The sequence below is a fragment of the Nicotiana tomentosiformis genome, chromosome 12 (assembly GCF_000390325.3).
Source record: "Nicotiana tomentosiformis chromosome 12, ASM39032v3, whole genome shotgun sequence".
In the NCBI taxonomy this organism is placed as follows: Eukaryota; Viridiplantae; Streptophyta; class Magnoliopsida; order Solanales; family Solanaceae; genus Nicotiana; species Nicotiana tomentosiformis.
Window position 1 is genome coordinate 119,302,962 of NC_090823.1, and position 13,704 is coordinate 119,316,665.

Genomic DNA, 13,704 nt, shown 5'->3' on the forward strand with positions numbered 1-13,704 from the left:
AATCCAAAATGCATAAGCCGATAAAAGACATGAATTGCTCAAGACATGGCTGAATACACGAGCACTGCATGCCCGGTCTTGATCCGAAGAACCTGTAGAAGAATGAATCGGCACCTGCAGTTAGCAAGCAGCAAGGTTTAAATCAAAAGTCTGCATGAAGAACCATTCAAGCCTCAAGATCAAGCTTCAGAAGACTTATAGATAGGAATCTTGTAACTCATAGCTGGCAGGCTTAGTTAGTCTTTTTTTATTTTTTGATTTTGATGTAATAACAGGACCGCGGACCGGAACCTCAACGGAACGATATCTCACTCGACTTTGTCATCCTCTCCACACACTCCATTACTTCATTCACCTCTGAACTACACGTGACCTGATTCCTTTAAAGCCAAGGATATGTAGGTAGCTCAGATACCTGGGCTCGGTCACAATCTTTTGTCCGTCTTTGTTTCGCTTTGAATAAGCGTCGGGTCATAAATCAATTACATTGCTTATTGTTCTTTGCTCCGAAAGCTCTTTTTGTTTTCAAGCAAAGAGGGGCAGCTGTAAGCACGTAATTTTTGATCCGGCACGTTCTTGAGCTATTTTAGTGTTTAAAATATTTATTTAACTTAACTTTAATTTTTATAGAGTTTCAATCAATTTTTACTTCAAATTACAATTTAAAAAAAAAAACTCAAAAATATTTTCATTTTTAGTTTAAGGTCAGTTAGTATATTTATGTTTATAGTATTTAATTTTACCATGACTTTAGCCTATTTTCTCTATTTTTACTTTATTATAACATTTAAAAATATAAAAATGTAGTTTTACTTTTAATATTTAATTTTATTTTAGTACTTTATTAGGAGTGATTTTTATAAATACAGTACATTATTTTAGTCTTCTTAGCCAAAATTAAAGCCCAACAAGACATGGACCCAACACAATTTCCTAAATCCAAGCCCAATCCCTTAACCCTAAGCCCCTTCTCCCTACCTAAAGATAAATACACACTCATTTGCTTGATCACAAAAAAGCCCTATCTCTAAGCGACAGCCGCAAGAAATCAAAGAAGAAACAAAAAGAGAAAAACGGCCATTTCCCTTGAGGGCAAGGAATCAGCCACACACAAAAGAGAAAGGGATGAACAAACAAGAAAAGAAAAAAACGGCAAAAAACAGTAACATACAATAGAGAGGGGACGGAACAGTAGAGAGGAAAACATAACAAGATTTTGGGGGTTTTTCTTCCTTTTGATTTGAGTTTCAGAAAAAGAAAAAAATAATACAAAAATATTTTTATTCCCTCTTTCCAACTTCGATTTTGATTCTTAATTATGGAGTTTGGTTGATTCGAGTTTGTCGCGGTTCAAATTCTCCATTCGAGGTGTCCATTTCCGGTCGATGTTCCTGTTGAAGCTCAAATTTCAGCACCTGTTTTCTTCCTTTCAAGTTCGTTCTTAAGTTTTCTCATGCTTGTATTCACTTTCAGCATTAATCCAAAGTTTTGCGCATTCAGGTTCATCTCTTTAATCCTTATTTTATTAACGGAAGATGTTTGCGAGCTAGTTTATATACTAGTTTGTGATGCAATTTTCTCGTGAATTTGATAAGTTTTGGTGGTGGTTGAAGGTAAAGACATTTTTCTTCTATACTTGATGAGATGATTGTTATGAAGCTAAGTGTAAACATTATTATGTTTTTGTGCCTCTCCTATTTTTGCTTGGGGATATTTTGCTGATGAAAATAGATAGTCAATGTGAAATCTTTAGTTTCATTTGTTTGAATCTCTACATGCAGGAAAACAAAGCAAAGGAAAACGTATTCTCTGCTCTTGCATGAATGTTTACGAAATATTGATAAAAAAATCTAAAAAGAAACTTGATATCGAATTACAGATCATTTTGGTTTTTTTTGTGGTATTTATTCTTTCTTTTCTATTGTTTCTGGTAAGAGTAAATGTGGAGGATTTGGTTTAGGATAGAACTGCTAGACTGATCACAACTTTCGTTTAAGATAATTAGTCAGTTTGATTTAATTAGTATATTGACTACCAAAAATTATTTTCATAATTCTTAAATCTTCATGCTTGATCTCAAACTTAGGAAATTAATAATTTTGAACATCGTAGTTTTGCTTTAGGTGCGATTAATAATGAATCATCGTGGGCATGGGTACGTTTCTTGTGGCATGGTCACGATACGTAAATCCCATTCGAGTGTGCGTTTCACGTGACTCGACCATAACTTCGAATAATAATAAAAAACTAACATGTCGTAAATCGCGGGTGCATTTCACGTGGCGCGGTTCACAACGTGTATTAAAATGACAAGTGTAAGACATCATGACTTGTTCAAGAAATAATTTCATAAATACTAAAAGCAATTAAAAGTTAAAAAATGCACAATAAGCTTCAAATATGTATTAAATCAGATAATTAGGCCAATTATTAATAATTGGGCGACCGTGCTAAAACCACGGAACTCGGGAGTGCCTCACACCTTCTCCCGGGTTAACAGAATTTCTTACCCGATCTTCTGTGTTCGCAGACCATAAATAGAGTCAAATTTCCTCGATTTGGGATTTTAAAATAAACAGGTGACTTGGGACACCATAAATTATTCCAAGTGGCGACTCTGATAAATAAATAATCTCATTTCGAACAATGTCACTTAAATTGGAAAAACTCCCCTATCCCCCCCAATCGGGAAAAAGGAGGTGTGACAGGAATGAAGTATGTTGAATGCAAGCACAATTGCAGGTTTGCTCTGTTTTTCCAGTGCTGATATTTTTTCAATTTCAAGTGTTCTATAATTTTACTACAAATTATCTACAATAATACTACATAACAAATGAAGTTCAAATGTTATGTCTCTACAAGTATTCTGTCAAATACTAAACACATGAATATACAGAGGTCTGAATTACTATACTTTTAATTGAGTGCATGTTGTTCTGATTATCAAAATACTAACGTGGTACAATTGTCAAGCAATTGTAACACAATTGGAGAAGTATCAGAAACGATGAAGTTGATTGACATGCAAACATCTCTGACAATTGTGGAATATGGAAGTATCATCATAACAGAACATATGCCAAATGTAATTGAAGTATGCCAAGTTTACCAAGACAAGCAAATAATTGTCAGTGCATTGAAGCACTATTCTATCATGACTAAGTTTCAATTTAGGGTGAAAAGGTCTAGTGCACGAAGGTAGGAACATTTTATTTGTCAAATTCATATTGTGTATAAGTTGTAGTTTTTTGTATATAAATTATTTAAAATAAGTTGTTGTGCATAAACATTTTTTGAATTGTTTTTATTCTATAGCTACTGCCTCGTATGTGTTGGGGACAATTGTACGTGGTACTTCAAGTCCACCAAATAAATGAATCAACATTGTTCAAGGTTCGAAAATTCAACAGCCTGCACACATGCTCTTTGATGGACAACACATATATACAACGCAAACCTACTTCTATGATAGTTGGTAGTATGGTGATGCCAAAATATGCGGATCCTAAGACAATATACACACCAAAAGACATACAAACTGACATGTTGTCGGATCGTGGTGTGAACTTAACATACATGCAAGCTTGGAGAGCAAAGGAAAAGGCTTTGGAAGTTTTGAGAGGTCATCCTACTGATTCCTATAGTTGCTTGCCGAGTTATTTGTATATTCTGGAGAAGACTTATCCGGGTTCGGTAGTGAAATTGCAGAAGACTGAAGATGACTGTTTCTTGTATGCATTTGTTGCACTTAGTATGTCTATCAAGGGTTGGGAGCATTGTAGGCCAGTTTTAGTAGTTGATGGCACCTTCTTGAAGTCGGCATATAGGGGAATCATGCTAACAACTAGTACAATGGATGCAATAGGTAATGTAGATTAGTTATAAAAAAAATTATTATAAAGTTATTTTTGACACTGTATTTTTTATATTTTCAAGTTTTATTACTGAAATTGAATTTTTTTTGCTACCTATGTGATAGGTAGCATATTACCACTAGCATACGCCGTTGTTGATTTAGAAAATGACACATCATGGAAGTGGTTTTTTGTGCAATTCAAACAAGCATATGATAAAAAACCAAATATGTGTGTTGTTTCGGATCAGAATGAGAGTATATTGAAGGCAACATCTACTGTTTATACCGGCATGCCACATTATGCTTGAATGTGGCATATTTGGTCAAATGTAAAGTCAAAGTTCAAGAAAGGTCATCTAAAGTTAAGCGAATTGTACTTTGCCACAACACGATCATACACGCTTGATGAATTTAATGAAAGAATGTCAAATATTGAAGAGATCTACACACATGTTAAAGCATACCTATACGATATTGGCTATCATAGATGGTCTCGGGTACATGCTACGGTGAACAGAACATGGACGATGATATATAACATTGCAGAGTCCTTGAATGCGGTAACCAAAGATGCAAGAGAGCTACCCGTAGTAGAACTATTATAGTACATGAGGACTCTTCTTGAACGTTGTACTAATGAAAAGTTATTTAATGCAAAGGGTACGTTCACATACCTTGGGAAACAATACAATAAAGAGTTGGAGAACAACAAGACATTATCGCAGAAGATGAGAGTAAGTTATGGCCAATAACATCAGATCATTGATTTTATCAATCTAAATATATACTGATAATTGTAGAAATGTTGTTATATAATTGTAGTTATTTTGTTTTATATCTGTTGCTGACAACTTGTTATGTGTTTGTAATAAAATTGTAGGTGAGGTGCTTAAAAGATTACATCCATACTGTGATAGATGGTGTGAAACGCTTCATTGTTTTCCTTCAAAATAAGAAATGTATTTGTGGACAATACCAACTTGATGAACTTCCTTGTCCACATGCTTTGGCGGCTTTGAGATACAGGAACGAGTCTTATGAAAACTATTGTTCTCCTTATTACATGAGGGAGAGCCTTCTGTAGACTTATGAAATACTAGTAAACCCCCTCCCTGATGAAAGCAAATGGAATGTACCATAATATATAGCTGAAGAAGTTGTAATGCCACCTACTGGGAAAAGGCAATTAGGGAGACCTCAAAAATAAAGATACAAACCATATGATGAAGTAAATGCAAAGAAGTACAAGGTTTCACATAGCAACTGCGGACTAGAAGGCCATAACAAAAGATCTTGTAGGAATGCTCTTAAAAGGAAATAAAAATTAATATAGTGTAACGACCCGACCGGTCATTTTGAGCCCTAGTATGTCGTTCGACATTTTGAGGCCTTGATTAGCTTCACTTCATATTTTATGACTTGTACGCGGAGTCGGAATAGAATTTCAGGAAGTTCAAAGTTGATTCAGATGGGAAATTCTAATTTAGGAAGCTTCAAGTCGTGGGAACTGACCGTAGGTTGAATTGTGTGAAGATGACTCCATAATGGAGTTTAGATGGTTCCAATATCTCCATAGGGTGATTTTGGTCTCAGGAGCGTGTCCGGATATTGATTTGGAGGTCCGTAGGTCATTTTGGCGTTAATTGGCAAAAGTTGGAAATTGGATGATTTTGGGAAGTTTGACAGGGAGTGGACTTTTTGGTATCGGGGTCGGATTCTGATTCTGGAAGATGGAGTAGGTCCATAATATCAATTATGATTTGTGTGTAAAATTTGAGGTCAATCAGAATTGATTCGATAGGTTTCGGTGTCGAATGTAGAAGTTTGAAGTTTTAAAGTTCATTAGGTTTGAAACGATGCACAATTCGTATTTTTAGCATTGTTTGATATGATTTAAAGGCTCGACTAAGTTCGTATGATGTTTTAGGACTGATTGGTATATTTGGTCGAGGTACCGGGGGCCTCGGGTGGATTCCGGATGGTTAACGGATCAAATTTTGGACTAAGGGAATGGTGGGATTTTCTAGTTGCCGGTGCGATTGCTCTGGTGGATTCCGGATGGTTAACGGTTTCATTATATTGTCTCCTATAATGAATGTTTTCTAAACATATTTCAACTCTTAATGCAATTGGCATGTAGTTGTTTTGTTCAAATACTGGGTTTATTTATTACTTTTTAGCCTTTCCTAACAACACTGCTAAAATTGAATAGATTATGTATTTTTGTATAGTAGTTGTATACATTGTTGTAGTTATGCTGTAAAGAAATTATATAGTACCAATATCGAGATCAAGTACTAACAACTTTCAACCAAAAAAATGCCACAAATATTTTCTATTCTAAGTAGTAGAATTCTGGACAAAATAACAAAACAAAAGGTAAAACAACTGTAGCACGAATCTGCTACAAATAAATTGTAGCTTACTTATTCTTAATAAACAATTTTCCTTTAACTTTACAACAATCCAGCTACAACTAAACACTTTAACTACAATTTTTCTACTGAAAAGGGCAACTAATTCTTTTTGTTCCGGACTCGTATTCTCTCCTTCACAGCTGGTGCACCTTTTCTTCTTGCTAATCTGCCAGTCACCTCACTTTCACTAATTACACCAAGCTCTTGCTTTTTCCTAGCATAATCTCAAAGGAGCTCTCCATAGCGTCTACGGTGTTGATCAATATCAGAAAGGTCTTCCTTTGAAATCGATAACTCTTCAATGCTGACATATTCTGCAAATGCTGCCACGTATACACCACAGTCGCTGCAAAAATAATAGGGGAAAATATTTAGCATTCAATGTAAAATATAATTGGTTAAATAGAAGGAAAAGCAACACATAGAGTTGTAACAACCCAATTCTATTATAGGTCGTGAGCGCGCCCAGTGCCGCCGCTAGGCAAGCCAACAATGAACTAACCACAAGATTTCTCTTTTTAATAAATTTCCAAGTAACTAAACTTTCCTTAGTTTATAATATTTAAGAAATACATATTTAAAATAAATAAAATAAAAGCAATTGAGTGCAATCATAACGATAGAATGAACCAAACCACAAGTCTACTAGTGTGTGCCAAGACCTAGTGTCACAAGAGTATGGGCTACTAGTAAAATATACAAAAGGTTACTACTCTACTATCTGAAATGAAATAGATAGAACGATAATAAAAGAAAGACTCCGGCTGCTGCAGAACGGCTCGGAAGGCAGCTCACCGTGTAGTCTCGTAACAGGGATCAAGCGTGCGCGCCGGACTGATACCCAGATGCACCAGCCTTAGATCTTGTACATTAAGTGCAGAAGTATAGCGTGAGTACATAAACAACATGTACCCAGTAAGTATCTAGTCTAACCTCGAAGAAGTTATGACGAGGGGTTGACTTTGACACTTAATATGGGCTAACAATAATATGAAAAATTTATAATTCAAGCATGGATTACATGAAAAATACTGAAAACTCAATAACAGGAAATAGTAAACAACCCTTTCACAAATATTAAGTCCCGAATTTATTTTCATCATTTAACAATTTACATCTCGAGTCTATGTTGGCAACATCAATTATAAATAGTCCCAAAGATTTATCATGCGCAATTTATGCCGAGGTCGTACGACCCAATCCAACATAAAATATTTAAACGGTGCACTGCCGAGGGTCGAACGACACGAACCATAGATGCATATATCTTCTACCGAGGCTTCGGCCCGCTCCAAAAAAGAAAATACTTTAAAGAAATACAAATTCTCAATAACAGTCAAGTGTCCCATTCACAACTTGAAGTGACTGAAATTTAACCTTTTAAAATTCTTTTATCAAATTTCAATATGACTTAAGCAATTAAGTTATCACGCGAGGGCAAACATTGTAGGTATATGATGATATGGGTCCTAGACTACTCGGACAATAGCATAACTAGTAGCTACGTACGGACTCTCGTCACCTCGTGCGTACGTAGCCCTCACAAGTAGGAGCACATATTAATCAATTCACCTATGGGGTTAATTCCCTCTTACAAGGTTAGAAAAGAGACTTACCTCGTCTCAAAGCCTACATTCCGGTCCAAGATTGTGCTCAAACCCTCAATTCGGTGCTAAATGACTTGAAACTAGTCAAATATTATATAAAATGATCAATACATGTTCAAAAGTTCACATCCTAACTATCAAAGTGATTTCCCAAACCTATTTGAAGAATCCCTAAAATTTACCCCCGGACCCACGTGCCCGGATTCCATAAAGTTTTGAAGTTGTTACGCATAACCTCGTGAACTCAAATATATGATTTTTACTAAATTCCATAACCAAATTTCATGGTTAAATCCCGTTTTTATCAAAAACCTAGGTTTTCACCTAAACCCATGATTTCCACTAATTTACATGTTATAATCTACCCATTAGCTATGTATTTAACTCACATTTGGTAGGAATTACTCACCTCAATTAGTTGATGAAAATCCCTTTTTAACCAGCTCCAAAATCGCCCCCAAGAAGTGTAAGAAATGAGCAAAAATGCCTAAATCCCGTATTAAATAAAGTGGTCTGCCTTTAACGATATTCGCACCTGCGGTGCCACTGCCGCACATGCGATTCCGCTTATGCGTACAAAATCGCGCAGGTGCGGACCAAGTCCAGGCTTCCCCCTCTCACTTTTGCGCCCAGGAGATCGCACCTACGGATACGCACCATCGACAAAAAGAGTGCACCTGCGACACTGCCCGCTCATGCAATGCCTGCCTTCGCACCTATGCCTTCGCAGGTGCGGTCCTTCTTCCGCTTCTGCGATGGCGGGACAGCCCATGCTGGGATGCTTTTGCGGTCATGGTCTCGCACCTGCAGCTGGCCAAGCGCAGGTGCGATTACACTAGCAGATGGGAGCTTCAGCTGTTGCTCCCAAGTCCCAACTTGGTCCGAGTCTCGCCGATTAACACCTGGGACCCCCGAGGCCCTGCCCGAACATACAAACAAGTTTGGAATCATAAAACCGACCCGCTCAAAATCTTAGAACCCCCAAAACAACATCAAGACTAAGAATCACATCCCAAACGAATTGAATCAGAAATATGAACTTTAAGTTCTTCAATCTACTCCCAATGCGCCGAAACGTACCTAAACTACTTGGAATGACACCAAATTTTGTGTGCAAGTCTTAAATCACCATACAGAACTATTCACGGTCTCGAAATCCCATTTGGACCTCGTTATCACCAAAACCTACTCCAAACAAAATTTGAAGAACTTCAAAACCTTCAAAGAACCAACTTTCACTATTAGGCGCCGAAACGCTCCCGGGTCATCCAAAATCCGATACGGACATACACCCAAGTCCGAAATCATCATACGAATCTATTGGAACCGTCAAATCCTAATTCCGAGGCCGTCTACTCAAAATGTTGACCGAAGTCAAACTTAGCCTTTTTAGCCAACCTTAAGGAACCAAATGTTTCGATTTCAACCCGAACCCTTCCAAATCCCGAACTAACCATCCCCGCAAGTCATAAAACAGTAAAAGCTCATACGGGGAGTCTTATTTAGGGGAACGTGGTTCTAAAAAGCAAAACGATCGGTCGGGTCATTACATTCTCCACCTCTTAAACAAACGTTCGTCCTCGAACGGGGCTAGAATCATACTTGGAGTTCTGAATAAGTGTGGATATCTTCTCCGCATGTCCTCCTCGGACTCCCAAGTCGACTCCTCGACTGGTTGGACCCCCCACTGAACCTTTACCGCGAAATCCTCTTGTACCTCAACTGGCGAACCTGCCTATCAATAATGGCAACTAGCTTCTCCTCATAACCCATGCTCTCATCTAACTGAATCGTGTTGAAGTATAAAACATGTGGCAAGTCTGCATTGAACCTCTGGAGCATAGACACGTGAAAAATTGGATGAACTCCCGATAGACTGGGAGGCAAAGCAAGCTCATAAGCAACCTCCCCAACTCATCTCAACACCTCAAATGGGCCTATAAACCTTGGGCTCAACTAGCCCTTCTTCCTGAATCTCATAATCCCTTTCATCGACGAGACTTTCAAGAGAACCTTCTCGCCCACCATAATGTCTGGACTGTGTGGTGCAAAGTCACTCCTGAATCAACTTTACCTTTTCCAAGACATCCTTCACCAAATTAGCACCATATAACTTAGCCTCGCCGGGCTCAAACCACCCGATGGGAGAACGACATCGCCGACCATATAAAGCCTCAAATGGAGTCATCTCGATGCTGGACTGATAATTATTATTGTAAGAAAACTCGTCCAAGGGAAAGAATCGATCCCACTGCCCTCCAAAGTCAATCACATATGCTCTGAGCATGTCCTCCAAGATCTGAATTGTCCACTCCGACTGCCCGTTGGTCTGTGGATGAAATGTTGTGCTGAGCTCTATATGGGTCCCCAACTCACTCTGTACTGCTCTCCAGAAATGAGAAGTGAATTGAGGGCCTCTATCTGATATGATGAAAACATGCATACCATGCAACTGAACTATCTCTTGAATATAAATCTGGGCCAACCTCTCTAAAGTATACGTAGTCACAACTGGAATGAAGTGTGCCGACTTGGTCAACCTGTCGACAATGACCCAAACTGCATCAAATTTCCACAAAGTCTGCGGCAACCCAACTACGAAGTCCATAGTGATGCACTCCCACTTCCACTCAGGTATAGTCATCTGCTGGAATAGGCCACATGGCCTATGGTGCTCATACTTAACTTGCTGGCAATTTAGGCATCTAGCTACATACTTAACTATGTCTTTCTTCATCCTCCACCGCCAATAATGCTGCCTCAGGTCGCGATACATCTTCGTAGCACCTGGATGAATGGAATATCGAGAACTGTGCGCCTCCTCTAGAATCCTCTCCCTCAAACCGTCAACATTAGGAACACATAAACAGCCCTGGAGTCGCAGAACACCATCTTCGCCGATAGAAACCTCCTTGGCACCACCCTGTAGTATCGTTTCTCTAAGGACCAACAAGTGTGGATCATCAAGTTGTCGAGCCTTGATCTGCTCTAACAGTGAAGACTGGGCAACGACACATGCAAGAACTCGGCTGGGCTCTGAAATGTCCAACCTCACAAGTCTTTTAGCCAATGACTAAATGTCCAAAGCTAGTGGCCTCTCCTTTGCTAAAATGAATGCCAAGCTACCTATACTCCCTGCCTTTCTGCTCAAGGCATCCGCGACCACATTTGGCTTGCCCGGATGATAAAGAATGGTGATGTCATAATCCTTCAGTAACTCAAACCATCTGCGTTGCCTCAAATAGAGATCCCTTTGCTTGAACAAATGCTGTAAGCTGCGGTGATCAGTGTAAACCTCACATGACACCCCAAAAAGGTAATGCCTCCAGATCTTAAGAGCATGAACAATCGCGGCCAACTCCAAATCATTCACAGGATAATTCTTCTCATGGGGCTTCAGCTGACATGAAGCATATGCAATAACTCGCCCCTCCTGCATCAATACACAACCCAAACCAACGTGTGAAGCATCACAATACACAGTATACATCCCAGAGCCGGAAGGTAACACTATAACTGGTGTTGTAGTCAAAGCTGTCTTGAGTTTCTGAAAGCTCGCCTCACAATCATCGGACCAATGGAATGGAGCACCCTTCTGGGTCAATCTAGTCAAAGGTGCTGCAATAGATGAGAAGCCCTCCAGAAACCAGCGATAATAGCCTACAAACCCCAAGAAGCTCCTGATCTCAGTCGCCGTATTACGACGATGCCAACTCTGAACTACCTCAATCTTCTTGGGATCCACCTTAATACCCTCGCCTGATAAAACATTCCCCAACAATGCTACAGAATCTAGCCAAAACTCACACTTGGAGAACTTAACATATAGCTTCTGTTCCCGCAAGGTCTGAAGCACCACTCTCAAACGCTGCTCGTGCTCCTCCATGCTATGCGAGTAGATTAAAATATGATCAATGAAGACAATGACAAACGAATCAATGTAGGCATGAACACCATGTTCATCAAATCCATAAATGTCGCTGGGGCATTAGTCAAGCCGTAGGACATCACTAAAAACTCATAATGACCATATCTAGTACGGAAAGCAGTCTTCGGAACATCTGAGTCCTGAATCTTCAACTGATGGTACCCCGATCTCAAGTCGATCTTAGAGAACACCCTAGAACCTTGTAACCGGTCAAACAGATCATCAATACGCGGAAACGGGTACTTGTTCTTAATGGTGACTTTGTTCAACTGGCGGTAATCAATGCACATTCGCATAGTCACATCTTTCTTCTTCACAAATGACACTGGTGCACCCCAAGGTGATACACTCGGCCTGACAAACCCCTTTGCTAGCAACTCCTCAAGCTGTCCTTCAACTCCTTCAACTCTTTCGGAGCCATTCGGTACGGTGGGATAGATATAGGCTGGGTACCTGTAGCCAAGTCAATTTAGAAATTGATATCACGATCTTGTGGCATGCCTGGAAGATCAGAAGGAAACACATCAAAGAACTCCCAGACTACTATTACTGAATCAATCACCAGAGTCCCTGCGGTAGTATCCTGAACATAGGCTAGATAAGCCAAATAACCCTTCTCAACCATGTGTCGAGCCTTCATAAAAAAGATGATCCGACTAGGTGTGCTGACATATGAACCATTCCACTCCAATCTAGGCAACTCTGGCATCGCCAAGGTAACAGTCTTGGCATGGCAATAAAGGATGGTGTGATATGGAGTTAACCAGTTCATGCCCAGAATAACCTCAAAGTCGGTCATATCGATCAACAGAAGATCTGCTCTAGTCTGATAACTACAGAATATGGCCACACATGACCGATAGATTCGATCCACAACAATGGAATCGCCCACATGAGTGGACACATAAACAAGAGTGCCCAAGGACTCCCAAGGAACATCCAGGAAATGAGAAAACAGAGATGACACATAAGATTAGGTAGACCATGGATCAAATAATACCGAAGCATCCCTACCACAGACAGAAATAGTACATGTGATCATGGCATCTGAGGATACTGCATCTGGTCTGGCTGGAAAAGCATAGAACCTAGCTAGAGCGTCGATTGGCTGGCCTCCGCCCGTCTGAACTGTAACTGGCTAACCTCCCCTTGCTTGTCCTCCACCTCTAGGACGACCCTTACCCGCCTGCCCTTCGCCTCTAGGCGGCCGGACAGCTGGTGCTATAATCATGGGCCGATGACCCTGCTGTACTGCCTTGCCCCGAAGCCTGGGACAGAACCTCCATACATGATTGGGATCCCCGTACTCGAAACAACCTCTCAGTGCAATGATCTGTTGTCCTGAAGTCTGACCCTGATAGCCTGAATACCCACTGGAAGAACCCTGAATGGCTGGTGGGCGGTAAGAACTCTCCGGCATGGCACTGAAATAGGGTCGCACTGGAGCACCCTGAGGAGGCGGCGGTGCTGGATATATGGGCCTGCTGGGCTGACCCCTCATGAAGTGACCTCTGTCCCCAGCCGGGGCACCTCTAAACTCCCGAGAATAACGGACCGTCTTGTCCCGTTGCATCTTCTCTCTGCCCCTCTGACGGTAACCCTCAATCCTGCGAGCTATTTCTACCACTAGCAGATAAGAAGTCCCCATCTCAACCTCCCGAGCCATGGTAGCCTGAATACCTGAGTGCAATCCCGCAACAAACCTCCGCACTCGCTCTGCCTCAGTAGGAAGTATCATAAGTACATGGCGAGACAACTCAGAGAATCTCGCCTCATAATTGGTCACTAACATCTGACCCTGCTGGAACTGCTCAAACTAAAACGACAGCTCTTCCCTTTGGGAGGGTAGAATATACTTGTCCAAGAATAGGCATGTAAACTGGTCCCAATTCATAG

General features: G+C 40.1%; 3 protein-coding genes across 3 annotated transcripts; 2 read left to right on the forward strand and 1 right to left on the reverse strand.

Moving 5' to 3' along the window:
* Positions 1 to 3,543: 3,543 nt before the first annotated feature.
* On the forward strand, positions 3,544 to 4,164 carry LOC138903296 (protein FAR1-RELATED SEQUENCE 3-like). Its single transcript, XM_070191241.1, has 2 exons — positions 3,544 to 3,865; positions 3,980 to 4,164. Exons 1-2 carry the CDS (start codon positions 3,544 to 3,546, stop codon positions 4,162 to 4,164), a joined length of 507 nt encoding a protein of 168 aa, XP_070047342.1.
* A 300-nt stretch (positions 4,165 to 4,464) lies between these two features.
* LOC138903297 (uncharacterized) lies at positions 4,465 to 4,940 on the forward strand. Its single transcript, XM_070191242.1, has 2 exons — positions 4,465 to 4,590; positions 4,737 to 4,940. The coding sequence occupies exons 1-2, from the start codon at positions 4,465 to 4,467 to the stop codon at positions 4,938 to 4,940; spliced, it is 330 nt and encodes a 109-aa protein (XP_070047343.1).
* A 6,013-nt stretch (positions 4,941 to 10,953) lies between these two features.
* On the reverse strand, positions 10,954 to 11,766 carry LOC138903298 (uncharacterized mitochondrial protein AtMg00860-like). Its single transcript, XM_070191243.1, has 2 exons — positions 11,456 to 11,766; positions 10,954 to 11,155 (listed from the first exon to the last, which is right to left on the reverse strand). Exons 1-2 carry the CDS (start codon positions 11,764 to 11,766, stop codon positions 10,954 to 10,956), a joined length of 513 nt encoding a protein of 170 aa, XP_070047344.1.
* Between the last annotated feature and the right edge of the window lie 1,938 nt (positions 11,767 to 13,704).